Genomic DNA, 26,460 nt, shown 5'->3' on the forward strand with positions numbered 1-26,460 from the left:
AAGCCGGGCACAGCCCAGCTGCCTGTGTGTGTGATAAATAATGGATCACCAACGATAGGAGAAATGACACAACACCTATGCAAAACCATCTTCATGTTTTGCCTTCCAGAGAAGGAAACCAGGTGTATGGGTTGCTGTACAAACATGACCTGTGCCCACAAGTCAACCTCTAGGGCGAAGGAATGCCAGTTCAACTCATCGTATAGGATGACCTTCAAAACTTCAGCCAAAGAGCGAGCGCCTGTTTGAGAACTGCACCCAGCCGAAAAGGGGAGGCCTGCGCTCTGGTGAAACTATCAGATCATAATTTCTTCATGGAAAGACTGGAGCATCACCCTACTACACGCAGAAGACGCAGTGCAGACGGACTGACTGCGCAGACAGATGTGCCGTACCAGTTCCTCATTTGGAGAGTCGGAGTGACGTTTGGTCAAAGCCTGTTTCCGTGGGTCACCCTGGGAGAGGTACGAGACCACGTGGAAATCAACTGTGTTGTTGAGACACATAAACCTGACCAAGGCCCTGGGGAGAGCCCTTGGAGAAGAGCAGAAAGCCATCAGAACGATGGTGCTGCAGCACAGGCTGACTTTGAACTTGATAACTGCATCATAATAAGGTGTATGCGAGATCATCGGAGACACTTGTTGCCAGAGGTGTGGACTCGAGTCACATGACTTGGACTCGAGTCATTAATTTTATGACTTTAGACTTGACTTGAAAACATGTTCTAAGACTTGTGACTTGACTTGGACTTTTACACCAATGACCTGGGACTTGAATTGGACTTGAACCGGTTTACTTGAAAAGACTTGATATTTCACCCCAAATATAAAATTTAACACGCATATTATATAGAGATTGAAAATGTGACGTCATTCAGGGGTAAAACCGCAAAGGATTCTGGGAACTCGTGGCAAGAGGTACTAGCGCACGCAGACTTTCAATTGAAATCAGTTACACAGCGATAAAAAGAAACACAAAAATGGCAGAAGCTGTTGTATTATTAACTGCAATAGCCGGTCGCACGACAGCCACGGGAAGCCGACGGGTAAAGAGATCGGTTGTTATCGGATTACGTCGTTGAAGAGAAATTGTTCGAGCCGTGTTTCCGAAGTAACAAAGAGGCGACAGATGGCCTGGATTGCAGCCATTCAAAGACCAAATATAACGTCCCAGAACTCTCCAGCTCACAGGTTAGTCTGCTCCAAGCATTCCCACAAAGCTCAGTGTTTTGTAGTAGTTAATACGTCATTTATCATAACATAATTGGTGATATAGGTTACAAGCAAGTCTGGCGCTGAACAGAAATGGTGGCGCTATGCTCCTTTGTTTATTGTGCATAAATAGTGAATTGTCCTGACACAATATTGTGTTTCGCTTCTGTTATTACCATGGGGCATTGACACAAACATATACTTTTATTCACAGGGTAAAACAGTTTTTTGTATCTCTAATTGTCCAGTGCGATTACAGCATACAATATTATTGTCACTGCTACATTTCTGTGATGAACCAGAAATTATTTCCACTACTAATTAATTACCGTTGAGCTCAAAGGTCCTATTGATAAACGGTTAACGAATGTGTATTTATGAAGACGATTTGTGAGACTGGTAAACTTGTTCGTACGATGGTCTTTCGTTCTACACGGTGCATTTCAAGGTCCTGCACCCATCCGTCGGTAAACTGTACCCGGGCTTGTTGCAGTGACCTGAAGTTACTAAACTTCATGAGTGTATGCACTCACTCCAAGAACCGTATGATTATAAATATGAGCGTGGTGAAAGTTGGGCAGCACGTCTTTTGTCCACTCTGTGTGCTCGTAAGGGTCTAACTCTTTCACTCCTTTGATTTTTTCCTCGTATCTTTGACTTTTCATCAAGTCTGTCTTTGTACGGGCCGGCATTGTTCTCCTTCGTTTTGTACATAACTTTTTTGGGGGACAAAGAACAAGCAAGAAGGTATTGGAACCGGAGAATGAACGTTTTGCGGTGCTGCAAATGCAAGCGTTTGATGCGGTACTTGGATTGTTTTGCCACGAGTTCCCGGCTTGCAATGCGCGAAAGTCACGTGGTCTGTCAATCTCTATAGAAAGTGTGCACCATTAATTCAATTCATTTATTCAAACCACACTCCGTACGTATGTGTGCGTGAGCTGTAGCACAGCCAATCAAATTAACCAGATTTTTAAAGAAAAGAAAAGAAAAAAAAACGCTCAAAAATGCTGCAAGGAGTTATTTTTTTCAGGTACATAAACTATGAAGTAGTCAACAAAAAACCGAAATGCAATATGCAAAACATGCAAGAAGAGAATCACAGACAGAGATGGAACAACTTCCAACTTTCTCCGACAGTTGAAGTTGCATAAAGAACGGTAGGTGGTGCTTCATGACTTCATCTAACTAACAAATGTTGTCCAGGCTCCGTTGGTGATGCAGTTTTTTTTAATGTGTGTGATATTTTTGTCATGCGATTTTAAAGCCGGTCCTACAAGCGCATCCAAGAATAACATGCAGCTTATCTCAGAACTGTCGGTGAAAATTATTCTAGGAGCTACGTTTAATTGAGCTGCATTTTATAGAGGTGCAATTTCACAATTTGTGTATATTTTCTAAGTTCACTATTTTGTCATGTGTTGAGAAAAACACAGATTTAAAAATCACATGGTCTAATATTTACATTTAGCATATAACTGCAACATGCTTTTTTTGTTTTGTTTTTTAAAGACTTGAAAGGACTTGAAATTCAAAGTTTCAGACTTGTGACTTTACTCGGACTTTTACACCAGTGACTTGAGACTCGACTCTGACTTGCCTGACATTACTTGAGACTTGACTTGTGACTTGAGGATAAAGACTTGAGACTTACTTGAGACTTGCAAAACAATGACTTGGTCCCACCTCTGCTTGTTGCACCTGTATGCCAGGTGTATATACGACTGGAGGAGACATCTATGAAGCACTGCAGAACTTAACCACTCTGCAGAGATATGTCGCAGATCACACACCTGGAGGGGACGCGCCAAAAGGCTGGACAGCCTGGTTAATGTCCGGGCTGTGGTGGCATAAGTCTTTAAGAGTGTTAACCCCCGTTCTTGTACTGTTGACATTGTTTTGCTTGTTTGCGGGTTGCGTTTTACCATTTCTAAGATCAATGATAAATAAAATGATTGCTAATACATTTACTAACTATATTCTGTTGCAGCAAAGTGATGTGGATGGCATGGCTGAAACGTGTTTAAAATGATGCATGCACTGAAAATGTTATGTACAAACGATGAAGAGCTGAGAGCATATTACGACGGAAATGCCTTGCACAAACGACAAACAGGAGGGAATGTTGGAATTGATATTTTTTATATTTTCATTTATGCTTAGAAATATATAATCATCTGTATGCTGATAAAAATCATATCCTTATTAGGTCTGATAAGATTCTGTGTGCACTTGTGTACCATGAGATGAGAGGAAGCAGCCTCAACCTTATAATTTACATTATAGCTTTAGTCTGTTTCTTAAAAGTGCAAGACTCCACACCTTTAAATGTTCGTCTCAGACATGACCTGTTGCAAGTTACTGTTCTTATCATTTAGCGAGACACTTACTTCTGCTGTTCTGCATGCCTCATACACACAGTTTAAGATCATTGAAAGGTCGTATGTCTATGTATAGTATAGCTGGAAACACACACATGCACCTACACACACCCACACAGACAGAATACAGACACTGATGCTCAGAGATGCCTGCTTAACAATGTCACGTGTATTTGTAATTGCATATTCATGAATGATTGCTTGCTGACAATAAAAAGAGCTGTAGCGAAGGAATCAGTCGAAGCGAGCTGAGTTCAGGTGAAGGAATCCTTTCCTCAACTTTGGCTGACTTCCCTCGTGAGCCACAAACGCAGAGCGCCTTCTTGCCTTGTTTTGTCGTGCAGTTATTGGTCTTGTGTTCCAGCGGGGTTTTGTACTTTAATAAAGCCAACACTCCTCATCCCCATGATGATGATCACTGGACAGGAAAGCAGGTGGGCATTCAGTGAAGGATGATGTCAATCGAAATCCTTCTGAACGAACCGTCTAACACGGCGACGTGATGACAAGCCACAAATGACCAAATCAGTTCACAGGTTGGACTCTGTTCCCCTCTACTGTCTCTGCTGGGGTTCTCCACTGAGAACATCTCACCTCACAGCTGCTCCTCTCACACAACATCACACGGACCCTTTCTCCCTCCTCTCTACTGGACGTCACATCGTCCAATCACATTATTGACACCTCATCATCCTCTGCTGATCACATGATTTAACACAAAGTTTAAACTTGACCTTCACTTCATTGAATCTTATTTAACACAGAAATACCATCACATGTGGATATGATTCATTTCATGTTTTATTCAGTTTATGTAATTCTGCTTTAATTAGATTAGCCTTTAGCACATTCTCACATGATGTGCATTGTAACATAATCCCTTTACTCCAAATACAGAGGAATACGTCCTTTTACCTTTTAAAACTCTGTGTTTGTTCATTTATTTAAAACAACTTCTTTTTATTAAATCATACAAAGTATAAGTCAGATATTCTCTGAGATGTGTCGTCTTCCACACACACACACAGGTCACTCTGGGATCCATTATATAAACTCAAAGTTGACACCTATGCGTGACCAGCATTAAGACCAGTTAACTATCAGCAGGGTCGCATATGAATCGTGGTTCTGTGTTCAATGACCTTTCATTTAAAACCAAGTGTAATGATGGTGTGGCGACAGAGTTATCTTCTCACACTCCTGGAGTCACCTGCTAGTCTACCAAGTTTAAAGCTAGATCCTGTACACACACAAAATTAAGCCACCAGAAGAGTCATTTTTACTACTCCTTTTTATTTTATTTGTATATTGACTTATATCAATGTATATTTGATGAATAATGAAATGCTTTATTATTAAAATGGGGAAACACTATGTAGCACTCTGATCAGTGTTCGCATAAGGCTGGATATTAAGACCTTTGTTCTCAACTGTGGGCTTGACAGTCTCTCGACCTTGCGTCACCTGACACTGCCCCGACGGTTACCCAAAGCTTGCACCCAGAGGTCGTGGGCAGGTAGCCAGACTTGCTTGTTTGGTACCTCCCACCTAAATATTTTTGCTGATCAAGCACATCCCTCTAAAGCATTGGTAGACAGCTGTGGTCTCTGGACACTGTAGACACTGCTCAGGAACAACTCAGGAAATACCCGGGAGATGTGCCAGACACCACAGGACACCGCCAAAGGTTCCTTGTCGGTGCCCTGATGGGTCAGAGCTGTTACGGCAGCAAGAAGAGGCCTGCACAATATTAGAGAGGGGGGTTGGGTGTTATGGCTGTTAAGTACAGCTGACATTTAAACGTGGATACACACGGGGCCATTTACCTGCATCTCGTCATCAAATCACATGATGCAGCACACACCAGACTGAAGCGGCTGGTCCTTCCTCGGAGCCACTGCATCGAGCCTGCAACACACTCAGGATTTATTCAAAGCCAACTAATGGATGGCAAATTATATAAAGCATCACTCTGGAGGTCTTAATAATCAGTTTACCAATTTAAGCATCATTTGAAACAGTATAAATGTACACATAAAAGAAGCAAAGTAAACAAAGATGTAGTACAGTTTGGAAAAGCCTAAAACAGTATGTTTGCTCCTTACTCTGGCCATCTACTTCTAGTTATTTCTCTTTATCTGATACATCAGCAGTTTAATTACCTCTGAGACTGAAAAAAGACAGCATCATTCTCTGAATGGAAGGTATGAACTTGTCTGGACTCATCAGTGCTGAGAGGACTTCCTGGTTCACTTTGACTGGCTCTCAGTGAAGGACACAGTCCTGTCTCCAGGTCACAGTCACTCCAGGAGAGACGACTGGCAGACTGGACAGGGTTTCCATTGGGGTCAAGGGGGTCTGCCTGATCTTGGCAGCTTCTCACAGGCTCCAAGTCGTTCTGGGACGAGGACTCTGGTTTGATGTTCGGTATGGAGAGGGCGGGTGTGGAGGGCACGCTGTGGGACAACTGCATTTTCTTCATGTGCTGGATTACAGAGGCTGCATTGAAGGCTTGCTGTTGGAGATCCACAAAGTGAGCAGTTACTACTGGTGCAGCCTGCATCTTGTATAGAAAAACATCTAGTACAGGAAAAGTGTCTTTTAGTGTTTTGAGAACTCCTGCTAGAATTATGCCAGAACATATGTTCATATATCCATTATTTCAGAAACTTTACTAGGTCTGTACGTCTATAGAGGTGGAACAGGTACCCAGTGCAAGTTTGTTTAGACATATTGTTTTTGTTTTCTCATACAGCATAAGTCATTTGTTTTAGTATTCCTCTATCCTCTTTCATTTGAACTACTTATTGATAGAATTATATTGAATTCCATCAATATTAAAATGTCTTAATGGAATCCTTATAGCAGATGTTTTATGGATTAACATGTTTGTGTTAATACATGTGAATGGCAGTTGAAGGGGATTCTCTATCAACAGGAAAAGCAGTAAAACTTATGAAAATATTACAATTTATGCACATTTTCCAGAGTCGTCCAATGGGCTGCACTGGAGTCTCTGCTGGGCCAATTCTGGGCCCCCAGCCCGGTGTTTGACACCCGTGGTGTATGTAGTCACAATTGTAACCTTTCCAATCATTAGCCATTACCTTCCATTTGGATGTGGCAAAGTTTCTCTCCAACTGTTCACACACAGACTGATAAATGTCCTGGTCTCTAGCTGTGTCTCCAACAATCCTGCAAGGGTAACATGAGCAGACGTAAAGTTAGGTTCTTGGGTATTTGGACAATGTTGCATCTGTACACCATCATCGGGCAGATAGAGCTAGTCTTTGTTCCGCATTCTCCGAGGCTCAAAAGTAGTAAGGCAAACAAACATAATGTGTTCTCTCTTAACCGAGGTCTGTCTTCTGTCTTTCAGGCCTTTGTCTTGCATAGCTGGCCATACCTTTCCTTCTTTTTAAGAATGATTGTTGATTTGGCCAATCATACAATGTTTGCTATCTCCCTTATTTTGGTTTTTCATCCTGCTGACAACCTCCTTGCCTCCTTCAGTGAACCTCAACACCAAATAGTTGAAGACTTGGAATGAACCCCAGATATTAGACCAGATCAGTTTCTTTGAATAATGAGGTCTCACGTGTCCACGAAGCTGCTTCTATATCAACTAACCAATTACTTTTGAGTCTCTCAGAAAAAGACTGTAATTCATAAACAGTTGATACTTTTGTTCATAAACCAAGCAGAAAGCTATCTTCAGTCACATGTTGATTATGTGGTTTAAAATGTGTAATCATTGTCCAAAACATTATGACATTTAAGAGGCAAAGCACTAACCAGGGGTGCCTGAGTGCCTGTTCAGTGGTGAAGCGTTTAGTGGGGTTTTTCTCCATCATGTTCTTGATGAACTCTTTGGCTGTTGACACATAATATGGACAGAGTTCAGTTCAGCGTACAGTAGCATGATTTCTCTATGTTACACACAGTTTTATTAAAGCTCTCGAAAATACATCTAAAACCCTTCATTAGGAACACCTGCATATCAAGAAAACGTGTGAACCCACAAACAGGAGGATGCTAGGTGGTGCCAAACACGGCTGCTGATTGATTGGACTCTCACAACAAGATTATCTGAGTTCACACAGAAGGTTGACTTGTAGAAAAGCAGCAGTGTCCTGGATGAAAGTGCCTTGTTGTTGATGAGCGATCAGAGCAGATTGAGGCCCCATGCTAAAACCAAGCCCTGGAAAGGCCCGGCTACGTCTGCAGCCTGTCCGCAGCTCACACTCAAAACATTTCACTGCATGTTGTACTCTGCATGATTGTGTATGTGACAAATAAAGCTTGTTTGTTTGATGTCAATTCTATGAGTTCAAGATGGAGTTTTTCAAAGAGGAAGAGGATAAGCAATGCTGTGTTTGTTCACAAAAGTAAGGCCACCACAGCTGGAACAACTACTGTTCTGGTCCCTGTATTTTGGACAGATCTTGCTGTTCTGTACCCGCTGATGTTTGCTTGCTCGTGTTACTCCGCTGTGGCTTTTGTTGGGTGGAGTACTCCTGCCTCCCTGCATCTCCGTGTCTGGTCTGTTTGGATTTCTATCTTCCCAGTCATGTCAGCGTCTGTCTGCTTTCTCACTGTTCCTTTTAGATGTTCATAAAACTTGACCTCTGTTTGAAGCTCCTAAGTTGCCTCATTGCCGAGTTATTGCACAAACTTGAGTGTCTACACTTGACGATAATAATCAGCCTTTTACAGCTGAGGGGCGAAAATGACAAGAAAGTCTGGTTCCTTGGAGGTCAAATATAAAGAAATGAGGTGGATCAAGATTTGCACTGTTCTCATACTGACATCTGCATGATGGATCAGTGTCAGGCTAATGTTCCTGGGAAGCTGTGATTTTAGATCCTCCACGTGATTTTTGCCAGGTTTTGCGAAGAAACGTGGAACTTAGTCTGTACAGTCACATGAATAATTCCCAGTGTAACCTAGTGTAATGTAAGTGTGTTAGAAAAAGGACTGGTTGGTCATATTTCTTGTGGTTTATCTGACCCAGTCTCAGCTATTTACATCGAGTGCAAATGAAGGAAAGAGGAGGGTCAATACTGAAAACTGTGGTGTGTAGCTGTTAGCATACCTGATTCGGAGATGTCATCCCAGAAGGGCGAATGAAAGGCGTACTCAGCTCTCATGATCTTTGAAAACAAACGCTTCTCATTTTCTTCAAAGAATGGAGGGTAGCCACAGAGCCTGCAGCACACACAGCCTTTCAGATACCGCCGATTTGGATCAACTCTGGATTACTTTAGCAACCATCGTCATGCTTATATGATATTTATACAATATGCCCTGACGCTGGTTTCATCAATTTGCTGGGTTTCCTCAGCTACTGTAGTAAACGGGCAGAGCAGTCAAAGCCTTTCACCACAAACACATTCACAGAAATGTTGTTAAGCAGTGTGAAACAAGCTGCACTGAGTTACACAGCAGGACAAAGAAAATGTTTAAACTGACACTGTTGGGTCTCAAATCAACCTTCTGCTCAACCATCTCTGATTTGTATAAAAATGTTACAATAGAAAATATGAACATTGATAGTGAGGGCTGTGAAATATCAGCTTCATATATCAAACACTTTTCTTCTTTTTATGGACTATGGACACGGAGCTGTGAAGCAGTGTTTGAGCATAAATGTCTCAAAGACTATTAAATATAAAAGTACTTTCACTAAACTTTCTTTCCATCAAAATCAATCAGGAGCTGTAATTTGAGACAGATACATTAAATGTCTGAGTACTGGCTAGTGAAAATATGAAAACAGTCCAGGATTCCTGTAAAGTTCATGTGAGCACACATTAATAAAACATGCCTCCAAATGCAACTAATGAGGATTTCTGAATGGTATATAGTTATACCATAAAATATCTTGATGCATGCTCAATCATCCAGCTGACTGCAGCTTTCCCCAGTCTTATAAACAGTACAAATATTTATGCAAACTGGAAAAGTTCAAAAACTGGCTGATTTGAGATGGATACATTGAATATGATGGCAGCAACATTTCTCACTTAAAGCTGGTAGAGGGCCACAAAAGAAAAGTGGAAAAAAAACAGTGCAATATATCCTCAAACGATTCCAGGAAACCGGAGAAATCTGTGTGCGTAATTAAAAACAGGCATCATTCTGCCGTGCACGTCACTGTATGTGACCTGTTGAACCACGCCATAAACTAAAGCTCTCTGTGAACATGATCAGGAAATGCAGCTGCCATCTTTGTACCAAAGCTCAGAGAAGAGCGACATGTGTTCCCCTCCACACAACACTTTCTCCAGGCTCTGCACAGACAACGACCCACGACAGCAGCTACGTTCACATACGAGGTGAGGACAACATTCCTTTCCCCAAATCCAAACGACTCCCTCCTCAGCTTCCAGACATTATGAACTGCTGATAAAAAGTGTGGATGCTGCACGGTGGTAAACGTGGCCCCTCCCAACCTTTCGGTACCTATTGCTGCCACCAAATTCAGAATGAGCTGATGTTTTTCTAAAATTAGTAAATTGTCTCATTTTAAACATTTGATCGATTTTCTATGATGTATTGATGCTTTTACAGCAAAGATCATTTGATCCCGTCTTTGATGAATTGATGAGCTTTACAGATCCTTCTGGTCTTATTTATATTTCACACAACATTGTTGGGCTTTGGAACACACAGCTTCGTGTTCAGTGCCCAACCTTCCAGCTCGTAGTGACCCGGGCTACTGCTGGAGCCACAGTTACTACAGTGGAAGTAAATACTGCAGTATTTGGTGACTCTAATATTGTATTGTACAAGTATTCATGTACTTCTGACTTTTGGAATATGAATAAAATCAATAACTGATGAATGTTCGCAGTTCTCCATAAATGATCAGTGAATATTCATAACATGTTATTATGAACGTACAGGCCTGTACTTACAGAATATAAGTGATGACTCCAATTGACCAGCAATCCACTGCTTTGCTGTAGGGTTTCTGGGCCAAAACCTCCGGAGCTACAGAAAGCAGGACAAACAACGTGCAATATAAGCACCATTATAAACAACAGACTGTTTCCACTCCAGAAAAAGTCACGTTAAAGCTAATATGTTAAAGCTAAGTTAACATATGGTTCAAAAGTAAAGGCAAAAAGTTGCCTTTAGTTTTCAATAATAATAAGATCAAAGTCCAGTTTATTTATATATCACATAAAAAACAACAGAGCTGACCAAAGTTCCCTTCCTGCTGCTCCACCTGGTCGTTACTTTCACAATAAATCAAAACGAGCCCTCCAGTTCGTGCTGTCACTGCCCACATGAGCACTGAAGCCTCTCAGCAGGACGATGGAGCACCCCACCCAGTGACTCCTGGGAGGTTAGGTACTGTCATTCAGCACATACACAATAACTGTCTGATTTATGATTTTCTTGCTCCAGTGTGATGAGATTTTGACCAAAGTAATTGTTTGTGGTATTAAGATGTAGTACAGTAAAATGGTACTTTCCCACAGCAACAATGTATAAATGGTCTGTCACTGCAGAGGGAAAAACAGTAAGTATGTCAATCTATCATTTTTAACTATATCACACATTGCATATGCAGGGAAATGGTTAACTCACCAACATATCCTGGTGTTCCACAGGCTGTAGACATCACACCATGCTCCAGCGTCTTAGACAGACCAAAGTCACTGACCATAATCTTTGCATTCTCATCTGTATTATAGTACAGCAGGTTTTCAGGCTGAGAGAACAGGAAAAGCAAGACATGAAATAAAGAAATGTACCTAAAATGTTCAAACACACTCATTAAACATCTGTTAAAGTCATTTTACCAAACATGTCAACATCTGTGGCTTTCACTTTCCTACTGGGAGCATGTTTATGTCTTTGTTATGGTGGATCTTTTGTGTCTTACCTTAAGATCCCTATGCACAATGCTGTTTTCATGCAGGTAGCTGACAGCCTGCAGCACCTGTTTGATCACTTTGCCGGCATCCTTCTCAGTATAAACACCTTTGTCTAAAATGCGATCAAACAGCTCCCCACCTGATACCCTGCACAAAACAGAAGAAGAGTTATCAGCGTTTATGTCTGGCAATCAGGTCTTCTGAACTTCTGCAGGACGGGAGACTAAGGACGACCATGGTCCACCTTTGAGAAATTCATCAAATGATATAATAACCGAAAATGTTGTTACGCTGTGCAAACAGACTTCGAGTAGCATTTAGGAAATGTGCCTACTGTCAGGTTTGTCCTTACCATCATCTGTGTGTTGGTGAATCAGAGTCATCTGAAATCAGCACACTTGTGCTCACTAACTGCATACAGTACTGCCATTTCCCCAGTTCTCTGTTTAACAACCAAGGAGAGAAACTTGCACCGCTAAGGCCAAAGTAGGAGACAATAAAGAAACAATAGTCTCCAAGGAGGAAGCCAGACACCCCCAACCTTTCTGAAATGTACAAGGAGATACTCTGGCAGTTACTGAAAACATATCCATACTCTCCACTGTCCATCGGAGAGTGTTTTGTCATTTCTTTATTGATTCTGGGTTCGTGTTTGTGACAATCTTTTGTGGCTTTCTGGCTGTCTTTGTATATTAGTATGACTGATAGTTTCCCTTAGCATTTATTATATCCTCTGCAGTCTGATTATTTTCTAGGTCATCTTCTTGGTTGTTAGTTCCTGTCATATGTTTTAGTTTTACTTTTTACTAATAGCCTCCAAGAATCCCAGGGTAGTGGAGCGGCTGATCCATGGGACCTGCTGTAGTTACTGCCACCATACATCCTCCCACGGCTTCTGCCCTGGACTCTGGACCTTGGCAGCCTGCCTTGCTTAACCTCAAAGGTCATCATGTTTTACTGCTTCTGCCTAATTGCTCCTCACCACCCAACTCCCCATAGCTACAGCTCTTGATCCCTATTTGCCTGTGACTCATCCGACCCAGCTCTTTCCACTTCCACACCTCTGCTATCACCTGTGTGCTTTCTGACAAAACAGGTTCTCAGCAGTGGAGGAAAGACTGTTAAGCTGAGTCCCATGGTCTTACTGTGGAGCAGTCATCTGACAAGTTTTTGGGGTATATTTGTATCTCAGCCATCCACCCCTGGATGTCCTCTAAGACATGTTTCAAAGAGAGCAAGGCTGAGTTTTCTGTTCTAGAGTCCACATGTTCAAAGACTGCTTTTCCCCCCTAGCTTGTGCAAACCGAGCTGGCTGAATGCCCAACACACACACAGAAACCGGTGCGTCCTAACAATCTGGAGGGTCCCCACCCAGCACTGTTACAACCCCAGTCTGCAGTGGGACCTGTCTGCTTTGCTGAGAGATCCAGAATGCCTCAAGGGTCCATGGATCCCCCTGTGTCTGTGCCTGAGCTTGAGTGCCCTGAATCCATGGTTCCTGCTCCACCAGTGCCTGTGGATCCCTCACCACCCAACCGAGACCTGAGTGGTCCCGTCACTTTCTTTGCCAGTGCCAGGCCTGGTCCTCTGCAAGCCACTGAAGACATCCCGTCTCCTTCGCCTCTCCTTTTGCTGCTGGTGATGCGGCCAGCCCCCTGTTCATGAGTGGATGACTGGTCCACTTCAGGAGATATTTTGTGAGGCTCAGTAGTGCAGAGTGACCTGAGGCCCCTCTCATGGAGCCATGTCTACATTCAGAAGTCCTCCATACTGAGACATTAAACACGAAGAGGACAGAATGAAAGACAGAGAGGGGGGCTGAGGGAAAATATGTGCATTATAATTATACTATTAACATTACCATCAGCAGCAGCAGCAAGCAATAGATTGTGAAGTACTAAGTAGCTGAATTCTGTGTATGCATATTCCCATTTTCATATCCATCACATACATGTGCACATAGGGATTATCTATAATGATCTAATAGAAGATTTTCCACTGTAAAAGGTTCAGGTTATGTTTTTGATTCCAGGATTTGGAGGATGGCTCTTTCTGCAATAGTTCGGGCTGTGAGGAGAACATTAGCAGTAGTTTTGTTACTGTAGCGTTGACATGTGTCCTGGGATGAACATTGTGAGGAGACGTGGTAATCTAGTATTACATATTTCACATCAGAATTTGCACAGACAGAGAGGTCATGTTCCAGATGTGATACAGGTATTAATGTAGTTGCACACAGTTGTGTAAATGTTGGGTTTTCTTTGGGCTGCTAAGATTTAGCAGTTTTTACTGCCGCCACCTGGTCCTGCTCCACCACAGTTCTCCACGCCACTTTGTCCTGCTCTGCCAGAGGTCTTCACATTGTCTGGTCCTGTCCCACTAGAGGTCTCTGCACTGTCTGGTCAGGCTCCACCCGAGCCTGAGGTAATCTCTTACCTTCAGGTCCTGCTCTGCCCAGGTCAGAGGTCACAGTGTGGCCGTCTGGCCCTGCTCTGCCCGTACCAGGGCGCCTCCGTCTGTGTCGGGTCCCTGCCTCTGCCGCCTTCGTCAGCCTCCAGTTCTGTCCTCCGAGGGTCTCCGCCACCATCACCAGCCGCCAGCCAAGCCACCTGAGGGTCTCTGCCTCCACCCATGCCTGCCACGCAGGGTTCTACATCTGCTCTGCTTTCGTCGCTCAGACTTGGTAGTCGGCCATGACAACAGAAACCTTATAGGTGCTCCACGTTCCATGTTTAGTCGGCCTTCTCCTCATGTCTATTTCTGTCCTGTCCCAGATGTCTGTGTTTATTGTACTTTCTGTTTTATTTTGACAGTCTCTTGTCCAGTGTTCACTTTTGCTTCTCCTGTCCTGTTAGTCTGTATTAGTTCCAGCTGTGCTCCCACCTGTTGCCCATCCTCTCGTTATCCTGTGTGCATTGATGTCCTTAGTCTCCGTCTACTTGTTGTTGCATTGTCCTCGCTCATGCTGCGTATTCTGCAGTTCTGTGGTTCTGTAGCACAGCAATAAAGCTGAGTAATTCCTTTGATTTTTCCAAGACGTGAAGCTTAATGTTTTATTGTTGATGATGAAGTCTGAGGAGGCCGAAGCTGTAGAGCTGACATATGCGATGAAAGCAGTGGTGTTTGTTGATAGCTGGGCTGATAAAGTGCAGTCTCACTTTCTAACCACAGTGAACTGGACTGAGGGTAAACCATGTGTTTTAAGGTGTTTGACTCTATGTTCGTGCTTGTAGACCTCCTTGAGATTTGGGGTTTTGTAAAGTGTAACGTTGAATGCACAGTGTCACAGTGGTTAGCAGTGCCTCGCAACAACAAGGTCCTGGGTACAAATCCTTTCTGTGTGCACTTTTCTCCCCATGTCTGCGTGGATCCTCTCCACATACTCCAGCTTCCTTCAACATGCAGTTAGTGAGCTCAGGTTAATTAGTGATTCTAAACTGGCTGTAGGTGTGAGTGTGAAGATGTCTGTCTCTGTTTGTTAGCCCTGTGATGACTTGTCCAGCATGTACCCAGCCCTGTGGTGGCTGAGACAGCCTCCAGCACAACTGGGATTGTTGAGATAAGATCATTGATTTTAAGAAAGCCATTTAACTGTTGCCATCCATCCACAGGGTGATATGCAGAGGCTGATCCAGCAGTTTAAATCATCTTTTCCTGACTTATGCAGCAGAATAAAATTAAGGCTGAACAACTCTATCAGCTTGGAGGAAACACGGATTTCTAAATATTTAAAGTTTCCTGTGTAAAGATAGTAAAAGGTCTGCTACAACCGCCTCATCCATACAAGGTGGTAAAATATTGGATTTGGACCCGTTTATTGACGAGTTGTGGCAGCAAAGAATGGGGGTCCCTAAGGAGTAACAGCACATCATTAAGGAGAACTGGATGTTCTGTTTTAAACTGCCAGCTGAAGACATCTCTGTCTTATAGCAGCCGTAGTGGTTCTGTGAACAATGCAAATAGAAATGGAAAGAGAAGAATGTGGATATTTGATGACACCAAGAAATGATGCCAATAATTTTTCAATGATCGTACAATATGTTTGTAAAATATAAAGATTAAAGCCGACCTTTTTGTTTTTGATTTGAAATGTAACAGCTTGGTGTATTCTGGAAAACAGTCAATAATGAGCAAAGAATGGTAATAATACAACAGTTATTTGTCAGAAGGTTCAATAAACTCTCCATTTAAAAAAAATCATTTTAGCCTTTAAGGGGTTAAAGGCTTGATGGCATGAAGGAACGACACATAGCTATATTAGTTTTTACCAATATTATTTATTCAATTTGAACAATAATTCAGCCTAATTCTAGCAAAAAAGGCTGAATTCTTACTATTCTGTACACACTGTATACTCGCATTGTTAATGTAAGATTAAACTGCAGTAATATGAGACATATTACCAATTGTCAGTGTTGCATTATTTCAAGGTAAATATTAATAGAAAGTCAGCTAAACAGTTCCACTTACAGCTGCATCACCAGGTAGTAGTGTGTTCGACTCTCGTAGAAATCCTCCAGTCCCACCACATTGTCGTGCTTTATCCTGAAATAGTAAGAAACAGGAGGATAACTCGTTCTTATTCTCTTTAACCTTTGACATGTTAGGCAGCAGAACTAGTCACCGCTAGACTTTATTTATTACACATTTGAAGAAGTGTGTGTGTGTGTGTGTGTGTGTGTGTGTGTGTGTGTGTGTTTGTTACCTCCTCAGCACATTTATTTCATTTTCTAGGTTGCTATGGGCGAGATGTTTTTTCTTCAGACATTTCAGAGCATACATTTTCCCAGTTTTCTTCTCTCTCACCATGAAAACCTCTGAAAATGAGCCCCTGTACAAAAACATCAAAGAGGATTAATGACAGCCTGTTCAAATGCTAGAAACAACTTTATTCTTGGTTAACAGTTTTATTTTGTTTGTTCTTACAATCCTCTCAGAGATCTACAGAAACATCTTCCCAGGGCGATGGATCCAACAGTACTACAGACCCCTGGAACAAGCAGGGGCTAGCTGCTCAAACATGAGCTCCACGAGTTCTTTATTACCTCATTTGAAAGCATTTATACTAGGGTTTGCTTTTTAACAGGTAAAATTCAAAGGTGTGAAAGAAATACTAAGTTTAATTAGGACAGTGGCAAGCACATCATCCAAGACCAAAACCCTTTGATCATATAATTTCATAGAAAGCGATTCAGATGAGAACTAATGGACACAGTGGAGGAATGATCTACTGCACAGGTGTCCAACCCAGGCCTGGAGGGCCGGTGTCCTGCAGGTTTTAGATGTGTCCTTGATCCAACACAGCTGATTTAAGTGGCTAAATGACCTCAACATGTCTTTAAGACACCAGGGGCCTGGTAACGAACTAATCATGTGACTCAGGTGTGCTGACCCAGGGTGAGATCTAAAACCTGCAGGACACCGGCCCTCGAGGCCTGGAGTTGGACACCCCTGATCTACTGTAAAGTAAATACCATCTGGTGGTATGTTTGAGAAACTAACATTAAAGCAACAATTACCTCCTTACGTTCACACTGATGCCAACCCCCCACCACCACCAGACTGAACTTTAACAGCAGCAAAGTTCTGGTTTCAAACCGTTCCTGTGTTTCCTGTGTGGTTTTTATCCTGGCTCCACCATCCAAACACATGTTTGTTAGATTATCTGCTGATTCTAAATCAGCTGTCGCTATGGCTATGAGATAAACACTGTTTAATGTGTGTGTGTATTAATCAATAAACATGTCTCATATAACACGGTGCTTTGAATGATGACTAAGGCTAGAAGAATGATGTATAAACACCACTTCATTTGACTTTGTGTACAACAAATCTGCTCTACATTTCCTGAGGAACAGCACGTGTTGACCTGCACACAGACGCCGACACCTGTTCATAACACCTGCCTTTAATTACATTCAGCACATCCATTCACAAGTGTAGGCAGCCAGACACTTAATCCTGTAATGAAGCAGTGCTAGGATGTTCTCAGACTGACGTCTCACACACACACACAGGAGCCTTACTCATGCACTCTGTGACGGGTTTATTAACTCGCTCTTAAACAGCTCCTAACGTTAATTTAATACGTTGCTGCTCCTCACTGATTTAGTGAAGCCAGTATCTCCCAGGTTAGCAGCCAAAACACTTTTAAACTGTATGAGAAACCTTTACAACCAGCTGTCTTGTATCCATTTATAACTTTTCCATTCGGGTTTGTCTACAAAGTAACCATTTCAGAGTGTGGAAACAGTAGCCTCAGCCTAACCAGTAAATACTGGGCATATGGAAAGCATTCTGCCTGCTTCCTGCACTGAGGCAGCGCTGTCAGAGCTTACAACTATCCACCAGTTGCCCTCAGATCACATGAAGGTGATACAGAGATGTGGCCTATGTGGAACAAAGTGAAAACACTGTCTTCACTCTCTGCACACCAAATCTGGGAGTGGGTGACACAATTATCTGCATTCTGCAGAGAGCATACTCCCATCTGGATAGTAACAGCAGCACAGCAAGGATCACCTTCTTTCATTTCCCATAACATTGTGTTAACATTGTGTATTATTCACAGAGAACTGTGGAACTGAGGCACATTATAGCGCTGTTCTGGTCCTAATGATGACCAAAGTTACATTTCATTTACTGCATACATATTCAACACTTTATCAACCTTACAGACAATTTGAAATTACCAGTAAATGTAACATGCTCACCTTTGTACCAAAAGGAAGCCCACACAGGTGTGTGGAACATACACACTCCACACATAAAGGCCACAGCCAATCAGAATGTCCCAACCCAGAAGCTGCATATCTAACAGTACAATAGTAACAGGTTCACACAGGCACTGCAGCCCTGAGCATGACTGGGATGTACCTGAGAGAGGTTAATGAAAGCAAATGCATCCTGTCTCCTGTCAGCTCCACGGCTCAGCCTGTTTCCACTGGTGACATCAGACCAGTTCCTACATCATCATTCTCTGTTCATATGTGTTTGTGTGGAAAACCAACTTTGGATTTATTAGCTCCTGTTACTAAACAACAACATAGAACTTTTTCAACTGAGAAGGAAGTGAAAATATATATCGTCTTCACATAGATTACTGATTGGCAGAGCTAGCTCGAAATTTCAAGTTAATAAGCGGAAATTTTGAGAAAGATAACTCAAAATTTCGAGTTATGGATGCTTTTTTTGTGGCAGAAACAGGCTTCCATAGTCTGGGGTGCCTGCAGCTCAGCAGATAGAGCGGGTCTTCTGCTAGGCAAGATACTTTGAATATGTGAGAATGTTAGCTAGAAAGCTAGTTAGCTAGAAACACAGAAGCAGAGCTTGTGTGAATGTTGCATAAAGTGCGTTGAGTGCTCCGGGAGTTTTAGAGGTATCCTCACACAGAAGCATCACCATGAGTGAAAAGTACTCACGAGCCCATCTTCCCCTTGAAGTCAAACACGTCCTTGATGTTACTGGTGCTTTTCTTCCAGCTGCAAACAATCTCCTTCTGGCCCATCTTAGCCGTAGTTTCCTGAACAACCACAAATCACATCAGTTATTCATGCTGACAGTGGAAACGTGTACTTATACATTACACCACGCAACACATGTGAAAGTGCTGCTGAGCCAAAGTTTGCAGCATTCCAGTTTACTCCGGTGTCTGCATATCACTAAGTGATTGTAGTTACTGTGTGCACTGATGCACTGTGCCTCAGTAGACAGAGTCAGGTTTGAGTCGATATGATGCTGAAATAAATCATTACAGTAAGTGAGTGTGAAGGTTCTCAGTCATCCAGGTCATCGTAGTCAAAGGAGCTTGCAAAGAAAAGCGTCTGGACTTCTTTAAGTTACTTGAAGACGTTTCACCTCTCATCCGAGAAGCTTCTTCAGTTCTAAGGTCAAATGGTGGAGAGTCCCAGATATAAACCTAGTGGGAGTATCCCCCCACAGAGGGACAAAAGGACCCCCTGATGATCCTCTAATCGCCTGAGCCAAGGTGTGAAACTGGGTGTGGGTCCCAATCAGCCAGAGTTTCGGGTGTGTTCATTGTGAAACCTGGCCCCACCTTATCATGCGAATTCCTGAGGTCAGATGGCCCAGGATGTGAGTGGGCGTTAAGGCGTCTGGGAAGGGATCTCAAAGCTGGATTATAGATGGCAGACAGTTGGTGTCGTAAACCCCCGCCTCTGTTCAAAGATGGTCGCTCACAGTGGACATAGATGCTTCTTTCACTCCTCTTTCAAACCATCTGTCCTCTCTGTCCAAAATGTGAACATTGGCATCCTCGAAAGAGTGACCTTTATCCTTAAGATGCAGATGGACTGCTGAGTCTTGTCCTGTGGAGGTGGCTCTTCTGTGTCACAAGCGCATGGCACAACACAGAAGAGCCACCTCCACAGGACAAGACGTCTCTCTGTCCTCTGTGTGTGTGTCCTTGTGTCTCTCTGTCCTCTGTGTGTGTGTGTCCTTGTGTCTCTGTCCTCTGTTTGTGTCCTTGTGTCCGTCTGTCCTCTGTGTGTGTCCTTGTGTCTCTGTCCTCTGTTTGTGTCCTTGTGTCCGTCTGTCCTCTGTGTGTGTCCTTGTGTCTCTGTCCTCTGTGTGTGTCCTTGTGTCCGTCTGTCCTCTGTGTGTGTCCTTTTGTCTCTGTCCTCTGTGTGTGTGTCCTTGTGTCTCTGTCCTCTGTGTGTGTCCTTGTGTCCGTCTGTCCTCTGTGTGTGTCCTTGTGACTCTGTCCTCTGTGTCCCTCCCTTGTGTCTCGTTTCCCCTCCTTGTGTCCACCCCGTCTCCCTATGTCTGCGTGTTCCACGTCTCATGTTGTCACAGTCTACATCTTTGTGTGTGTGTTCAGGTTTTTCTTCCCCTGTGGCGTCATGTTCATGTGTGTCAGCTGTGTTTCCCCGTCTGTGTATTTAGGTCCTGTGTCTCCCTCTGCTCATCATCTGTTAACCTTCCCAAGTCTCAACTGTTCTTGTATTTTCTAGTGTTCCTGGTTTTCGTGTATTTAGTTTTCCAAGTTTAGGATCTTGTGATTAGTTTCTCATTTAGTTGGTTTTCATGTTTGGTTAATGTTTTGTTTTCGGCCATTATAAAAGGCACGCTTTTAGTTCCAATCTAGTTCTGTTTCCACGTTTCGTTCGTCTGCCTTTGGGTCCACTCCTGTCCACTCCACACCGTCTGTCAGTGATGTGTATTTGTCAGTCCTTCTCTGCTTTGTATTACCTGCAGCAAATTTTATTTAAGACACTCAGGTGTATGTCCTGTGTCTTCTTCCAGGTGTGTTTCTGTTATTTTGTGTTTAAAGGTTTATTTCAATATGTTGTTTATTTTTTTTGAAATAGTATATTGGTAAGATTGACTAGTTCTTGTCTAACTGAGAAGTGTTGTAATTTTATTATCAGCATGTAAATATGCACATTTAAACAATCCGCTGAACATCTACTCAATTATCAGAGAGTGGTCTGAAAAGTTCATTTCTTAGCCTGGGGATGGGGATGTACATAGAGTTTATACACATCTGATGCTTTGGAGAATAGAGGACTGAACCCTAAGCCTACCTAGTCCTTCACAACCCTTAAGATGTCACCCCAGTTCCCCCTTGTTACATAAACAGTTGCATGTCCAAGCCTGAGCTCACTTCTCACTGGCAAAGCCCATTTCTACTTATCAGGGCCACAGGATTCAAAAAGGCAGAGGATTAGAGCGATAAATACCTGTGCTTACTTAATCTCCCCGTCCACCCTGCCTTCTCCTGTACTCCTGCCATATCCCCTGACAAACACTGCTTGTTTTATTATGTGGACTTGATACTGAGCTTCCTTGAATATTGGCAGTGCATACTAAAAGTCATATGTTAAATTATGACATGTGTATATTTCATTAGTTTTCTTGTGTGGAAAATTTGATAACATTTGAAAATTTGATAACATACAATAACTTAACATTACTAATTATCTATGCTGGAGACAAGAGTGTTTTATTAAATGTAAAGTTACATTTGTTTTCCTATTTACAGTATAATTCTTATGTCCAGCTATTAAACGATTTGTAAACAGAGAGAGAGAATAACTGAAATGAACGCTTACCTTAATAACAGACGTGAAATAAACGGAGCATTTGCCAGAGGACCTGTGCGCAGTCGGTTGAGATATCCCAGTGGTGACCCGACTGTTTCTGGTGGCTCCTCCTCTTCTTGAGCAGGGGCGGGGCCTCCCCATTCATCTCTTCCACAGTGCTGCATTCACAGAGCCATGGGGCTTACATTACAGCGCCAGGATTGAGAAGATGATGAGACTGCATAATTAAAGTGATAGTTCCAAATGAATGAAACTGCTGCATTCAGAAAAGTCACACTTTACCTGTTTTATTTTATTCAGTGCAGTACATGAATGCAGGGAGGGAAGTTCTTCTACCCTTCCCTCCCCTCAGGGTAAGAGTTTGGGTGTCATACTTGATAATACTCTTTCATTCCAGTCTCACATTAATTACGTAACCCGGTCTGCTTACTTCCGCTTACGCAATATTAACCGACTCCGCCCCTTCCTTCCTCCCCATGCTGCTGCCGTCCTTGTCCATAGTCTTATTACGTCCCGTATTGATTACTGCAATTCCCTCTTATTTGGTCTCCCTAAAAGGTCCCTTCATAAACTCCAGCTTCTCCAAAACTCTGCAGCTCGGGTCATAACTCTATTATGTCAAGAGCTCGTATTACAACAGTTCTTCAGCAGCTTCACTGGTTGCCCGTAGAAGCCAGGATAAACTTTAAAATCTTACTTCTCACGTACAAGTGTGTCCATAAATCTGCTCCTTCATATTTGTGTGACCTGCTCCATATCACCACTGTTTCCCGCCCTCTCATCTGCTATTCATCTTACTGTTCTGTCCGCACGTCTCATCACTATGGGGAACAGAGCCTTCAGTCGCTCTGCTCCTCGGCTCTGGAGCTCTCTTCCTCCTGCACTAAGAAATATTGACTCTCTTCCCGTATTTAAGACACAGCTCAAAACACATCTGTCTAAACTGGCTTATTCGCTTTAGTGCTGATTTTATCTGTTGTCAAGCTCTGCTTTGCAATTTTAACTTATTATGTATTTTATGACTACTGTTCCTTTTATTAATGTTGTTCTTTTGTAAGGTGACCTTGGGTTTTTGAAAGGCGCCCTCAAATAAAATGTATTATTATTATTATTATTATTATTATTATTATTATTTCCTAAAACAAATGTTTTCAAAAATCGTAGCAGTTTGAAACAATAGCCAAATATGTGTGTTTTGTGTAAATGTCTGGTTATTTACCCCAAACCAATACAATTTACTGAATTTACTGCATCCAGTTTCTTCATTCATCCACTGCTTATCAGGGTCACGACGGCCTATCCCAGCTGTCATGGAGCAAGAGGCAGGCTCCACCCACAGCAGGGCGCTAATCTGTCACCGAGCTAACTCATAGGCTACGTTCACTCTGCAGGTCTTAGTGCTCAATTCCGATTTTTTGATCAATTCCGATTTTTTGATCAAATCCGATTTTTTTTGTCTGCTCGTTCACACTATAAATAAAATGCGACAGCAAACGCGCTCTAGTGTGAACCCTCAAAGCGGCCGCACAACGCGCTCTGTTTAGACCCAGAGCAACAGTATTGTTTGACTGATGGCCTTAATATAAAGACTTCGGACTTCACGTTTCCCAATTTTTGCTTTAAGTTATTTTGTTATTTACATAATAATGTAAATAACCTAATAATGATCCTTATTGCTGTTTTAGAGGAGCGGTGCTTCAAAGGATAGCTGCAGATTTCTGTCAGAATCTGCAGATTATACAGTACAAAGAAAATGTTCACGTTTCTCCAACGTTGTCTTCCCAGCAGTTTCACTGGATGGCCAGGAAGCGTTCGCGATGTCTTCTCGGGCGCTGATAATCGGCGTCTGTCTTGTGTCGGTGACGTAAAAGACGGATTTAATGCGACATGACCATCACACAGCAGCTTTCTAAAACATCGGATATGTGTCGGATTCAGTACCACATACGAAAGTGACCCAGATCGGATTTGAAAATATCGGATTTGTGCCGTTCACACTGTCACACCATGATCGGATATGGGTCGCACAGGGTCAAAAAAATCGGATTTGATGCGCTTCCGCCTGCAGTGTGAACGTAGCCTAAGAGACTGAAAGCTCGTTAGACAAAGGTTAAATGTGAGCATAAAAGATATGCGCTACCCGTTAAAGGGGGCAAAGAAACCAGGACTAAGTTTAAAGAAGAAACGAGGTAAATTTTTAAAGAGGAAACAGGTTAACTTTATAGAGGCTGTTTCCAAACCAGTGACAAAAGTAAAGTAGGACCTTTTACCAGGAAAAGCTAATTTCATCTTTTTGGAGTTTACAGTGTGCGCTGAGGGAAGTCAGGAGTAGTTTTAAACTGGGATTGAAAGAAAATTAAACTGGGATTCTAGTTGAAAAGGGGGTGAAGGACGTAGATTTAGGGCAGTTCACAGCCCGGCGTAAATGCAAGGTGCTGTCTCACAACTTGATTTATTTGTTTGATTTATTAATTGTGGATAGAAGTAATTATGACAAAATAATAAGGAAACATTGAAAACATACAACCCGTTGAGGGGACAGATAGGGTTGGGCAATTGAAAGGTTTTGTTTTGTTTAGCAGAATCACTTATGTTATATTCTAGGCTTTTAACATGTAAATAAATTTAATGGGATAAATAAGGAATTAGTTCATTTCTCAGGGGAGAAATGAAAAAGGGGGACTGTTAAGAAATAGATAGATATTTTTAATGCGTATCTGCTCGTTAGATTGTTTTATGAGAGGCCCAGGGCTGGTTCCATGTTCCATGTTGTTACATGTCTGTATATTCTGACATGACAAAGGTCTACCCACACATCTGGAGATTTGCACACAATTCCCCTTCTCCACGTATGTTTCAGCTGTGTCAACATCTCAGCTCTGCTGGGTCATGGTTACTTCAGCAGTGAGAGATGCAGCTCAACACAGTGTTTCTCAGAGGCAGGATATTGATAGCACAGATAAGCAGATTATGTGAGTGTGAATAGCTAATGCAAAGAGCTGCCCAGTAAGCTATTGTACTGCATTATTATAGTTATCCTAATTAGATGAATATTCACATAGACAACAAGAGAAGGCATAAACAAAAACAACTTAACACAAGAGACTGCTGCTGTTACACAGTGTTGTGGTTTAAGTTAACAGGCCAGGTCCAAAGAGATCACTGTGACCAGCCAAGTCTCCGGAAAATAGCATCGCTATTCCTCGAAGATCCCTAGGAGGATTCTAAGTGTCATTAATACGGAAGCTCTTTTCTGGCCTTATTAACCAAACTGCACGTATGAAGCACTATTGATACTAAATTATCCTTTGCAAAGCCGCAGTTCACTGTGATTGGTCAGATGTTGCCAATGCCACGCCCATCACAACTAAGAACCATTAACCAGCTTCCTGTTCCTGACTACTGATGTTAGGGTGAGCCAATCAAATGACAGTAAGAAACCCTGGCTTTGTAGCACAGGCCCAGGTCACCTGAACACCGTCTGTACACAAAGAAGAATCCTGTTCACTACTTTGTTACTGTCAAGAGAATTTTCAAATATTTGTAAATCTGATCGTGAGTTTTCCCTAAATCACCGTCTATGGTGTAGGCAACAAAAAATGTTTGTTTGGTTTACATTCGCCTTCTTTATCTGTGCTCATGTTCTACATAACTGATTCATAACAGGGGTAATTAGACAGAGGTACAGTTTATATCAGATCAGATCACTTTTATTGTCACATCACATTACTGGTACACTGGTGCAGCACATGTCAGTGAGATTCTTGTGTGCAAGCTTCACAAACAACAGTGGTGTCCAAAATATAAGAAACATAAAAAATAAATAAAATATAAGAAATATATAAAAAAAAATATGCAATAAATGGCATGAATGTGTGTACAAATAAAAAGAATGTATGCACATATATACATACACATGTGTAAATGTGTGTATATACATAAGTATAACATATACAGAAAGTCAGCAGATGAATATTGTGCAAAAATGTCATTTATGTATAATATGGAGTGAAGTGTTCAGTGTTCAGCCGTCTGGTGGCCTCAGTCTGCTGGGAGTGGATCCTGCAGGAAGTAGTGTGAACAGAGTGTGACTGGATGATCCTCCCTGCTTTCCTCAGGCTCGCCTCCAGTTATCCTTTTGGAACACAGCACCATATACTAATATCATTTTATTAGATTGATACAGCACAAGGTTCAGTTTTGCACAGAAATAGTTGCTAGAAACGTCCTACTTTTTACTTTCTTTGACTATTTTTCAGAACCTGCACTTTCAGTTTTACTTGAGTAAAAAAGTTAAATCAATACTTTTACCAGAATGTTTTAATAAGCATCTCACCTCCTACTGAAGTATATAATGTCTCTTTTTTGGCCACCTCTAACACACACAGACACACACGTATCCCACATTAACCCCTGGCTAAATAACATCAGTGCCAAACACGTATCGCAGGCTTGACAGGCTTCGGTCTAACTATATTTACAGCGCGTTTCCATTCCGTTTCCTGGCTTTTCTATTACATTCAGACAGACAGCAAGAAATGTCAGAATTACAGTATCCGAGGAGTAAACACCGCGTCGACAACACAGGCAGCAGCTTTCCCTTCATTTGTGCAGAGAGCAGGCCCGTCTGCCGGTGTCCGCTTGTCCCCTCCTCCGAAGAGTAGCTACGTCACATTTTGACGTCGTGTTGATTTTGAGCGGAGAAGTAATTTATTTATAAACTGACGCAAGGGCGCTAAATCTAAAATAAACCGTGAATAAAATGTGAAAATACATAAATACTTTTGGTGAAGCAGCTGCACGTATGAAAGGTTCGAGAAATTTGACCTTAACACAATAAACTTGCTACGTTAGCGTTAGAGAGCGTTAAATAGAAAGTACAGAGGAAAATGACTTGCTAGCACAGCCGGTC

The 26,460-nt window shown here is 42.2% G+C and overlaps 2 protein-coding genes and 1 pseudogene across 3 annotated transcripts in view; 2 read left to right on the top strand and 1 right to left on the bottom strand.

Annotated features, from left to right (window-relative positions):
• Positions 1-314: 314 nt before the first annotated feature.
• On the top strand, positions 315-3,246 carry LOC146386350 (uncharacterized; annotated as a pseudogene).
• Positions 3,247-4,868: 1,622 nt separating this feature from the next.
• LOC146386351 (calcium/calmodulin-dependent protein kinase type 1D-like) lies at positions 4,869-23,450 on the bottom strand. Of its 2 annotated transcripts, none has more exons than XM_084927320.1 (14): positions 21,831-23,450; positions 21,558-21,706; positions 18,906-19,006; positions 16,190-16,315; positions 15,955-16,029; positions 11,493-11,631; positions 11,195-11,318; positions 10,516-10,591; positions 8,691-8,803; positions 7,391-7,469; positions 6,703-6,790; positions 5,758-6,110; positions 5,422-5,503; positions 4,869-5,335 (listed from the first exon to the last, which is right to left on the bottom strand). In XM_084927320.1, the coding sequence occupies exons 2-13, from the start codon at positions 21,687-21,689 to the stop codon at positions 5,440-5,442; spliced, it is 1,470 nt and encodes a 489-aa protein (XP_084783446.1). In that variant the 5' UTR covers positions 21,690-21,706; positions 21,831-23,450; the 3' UTR covers positions 4,869-5,335; positions 5,422-5,439. The 2 variants fall into 2 exon arrangements, with proteins under 2 accessions (XP_084783446.1, XP_084783445.1); XM_084927319.1 differs by having other exon boundaries at positions 21,558-21,728.
• Positions 23,451-26,267: 2,817 nt separating this feature from the next.
• The window catches only part of usp48 (ubiquitin specific peptidase 48), a 30,614-nt gene continuing 30,421 nt past the window's right edge, over positions 26,268-26,460 (top strand). The window contains exon 1 of the mRNA XM_084927321.1: positions 26,268-26,359. The gene's annotated coding sequence lies outside the window, so the exon portion shown is untranslated. The remainder of the gene's footprint in view (positions 26,360-26,460) is intronic.

Source organism: Perissodus microlepis, chromosome 5 (genome assembly GCF_051167445.1).
Source record: "Perissodus microlepis isolate ML-2025 ecotype Zambia chromosome 5, ASM5116744v1, whole genome shotgun sequence".
NCBI classification, from domain to species: Eukaryota; Metazoa; Chordata; class Actinopteri; order Cichliformes; family Cichlidae; genus Perissodus; species Perissodus microlepis.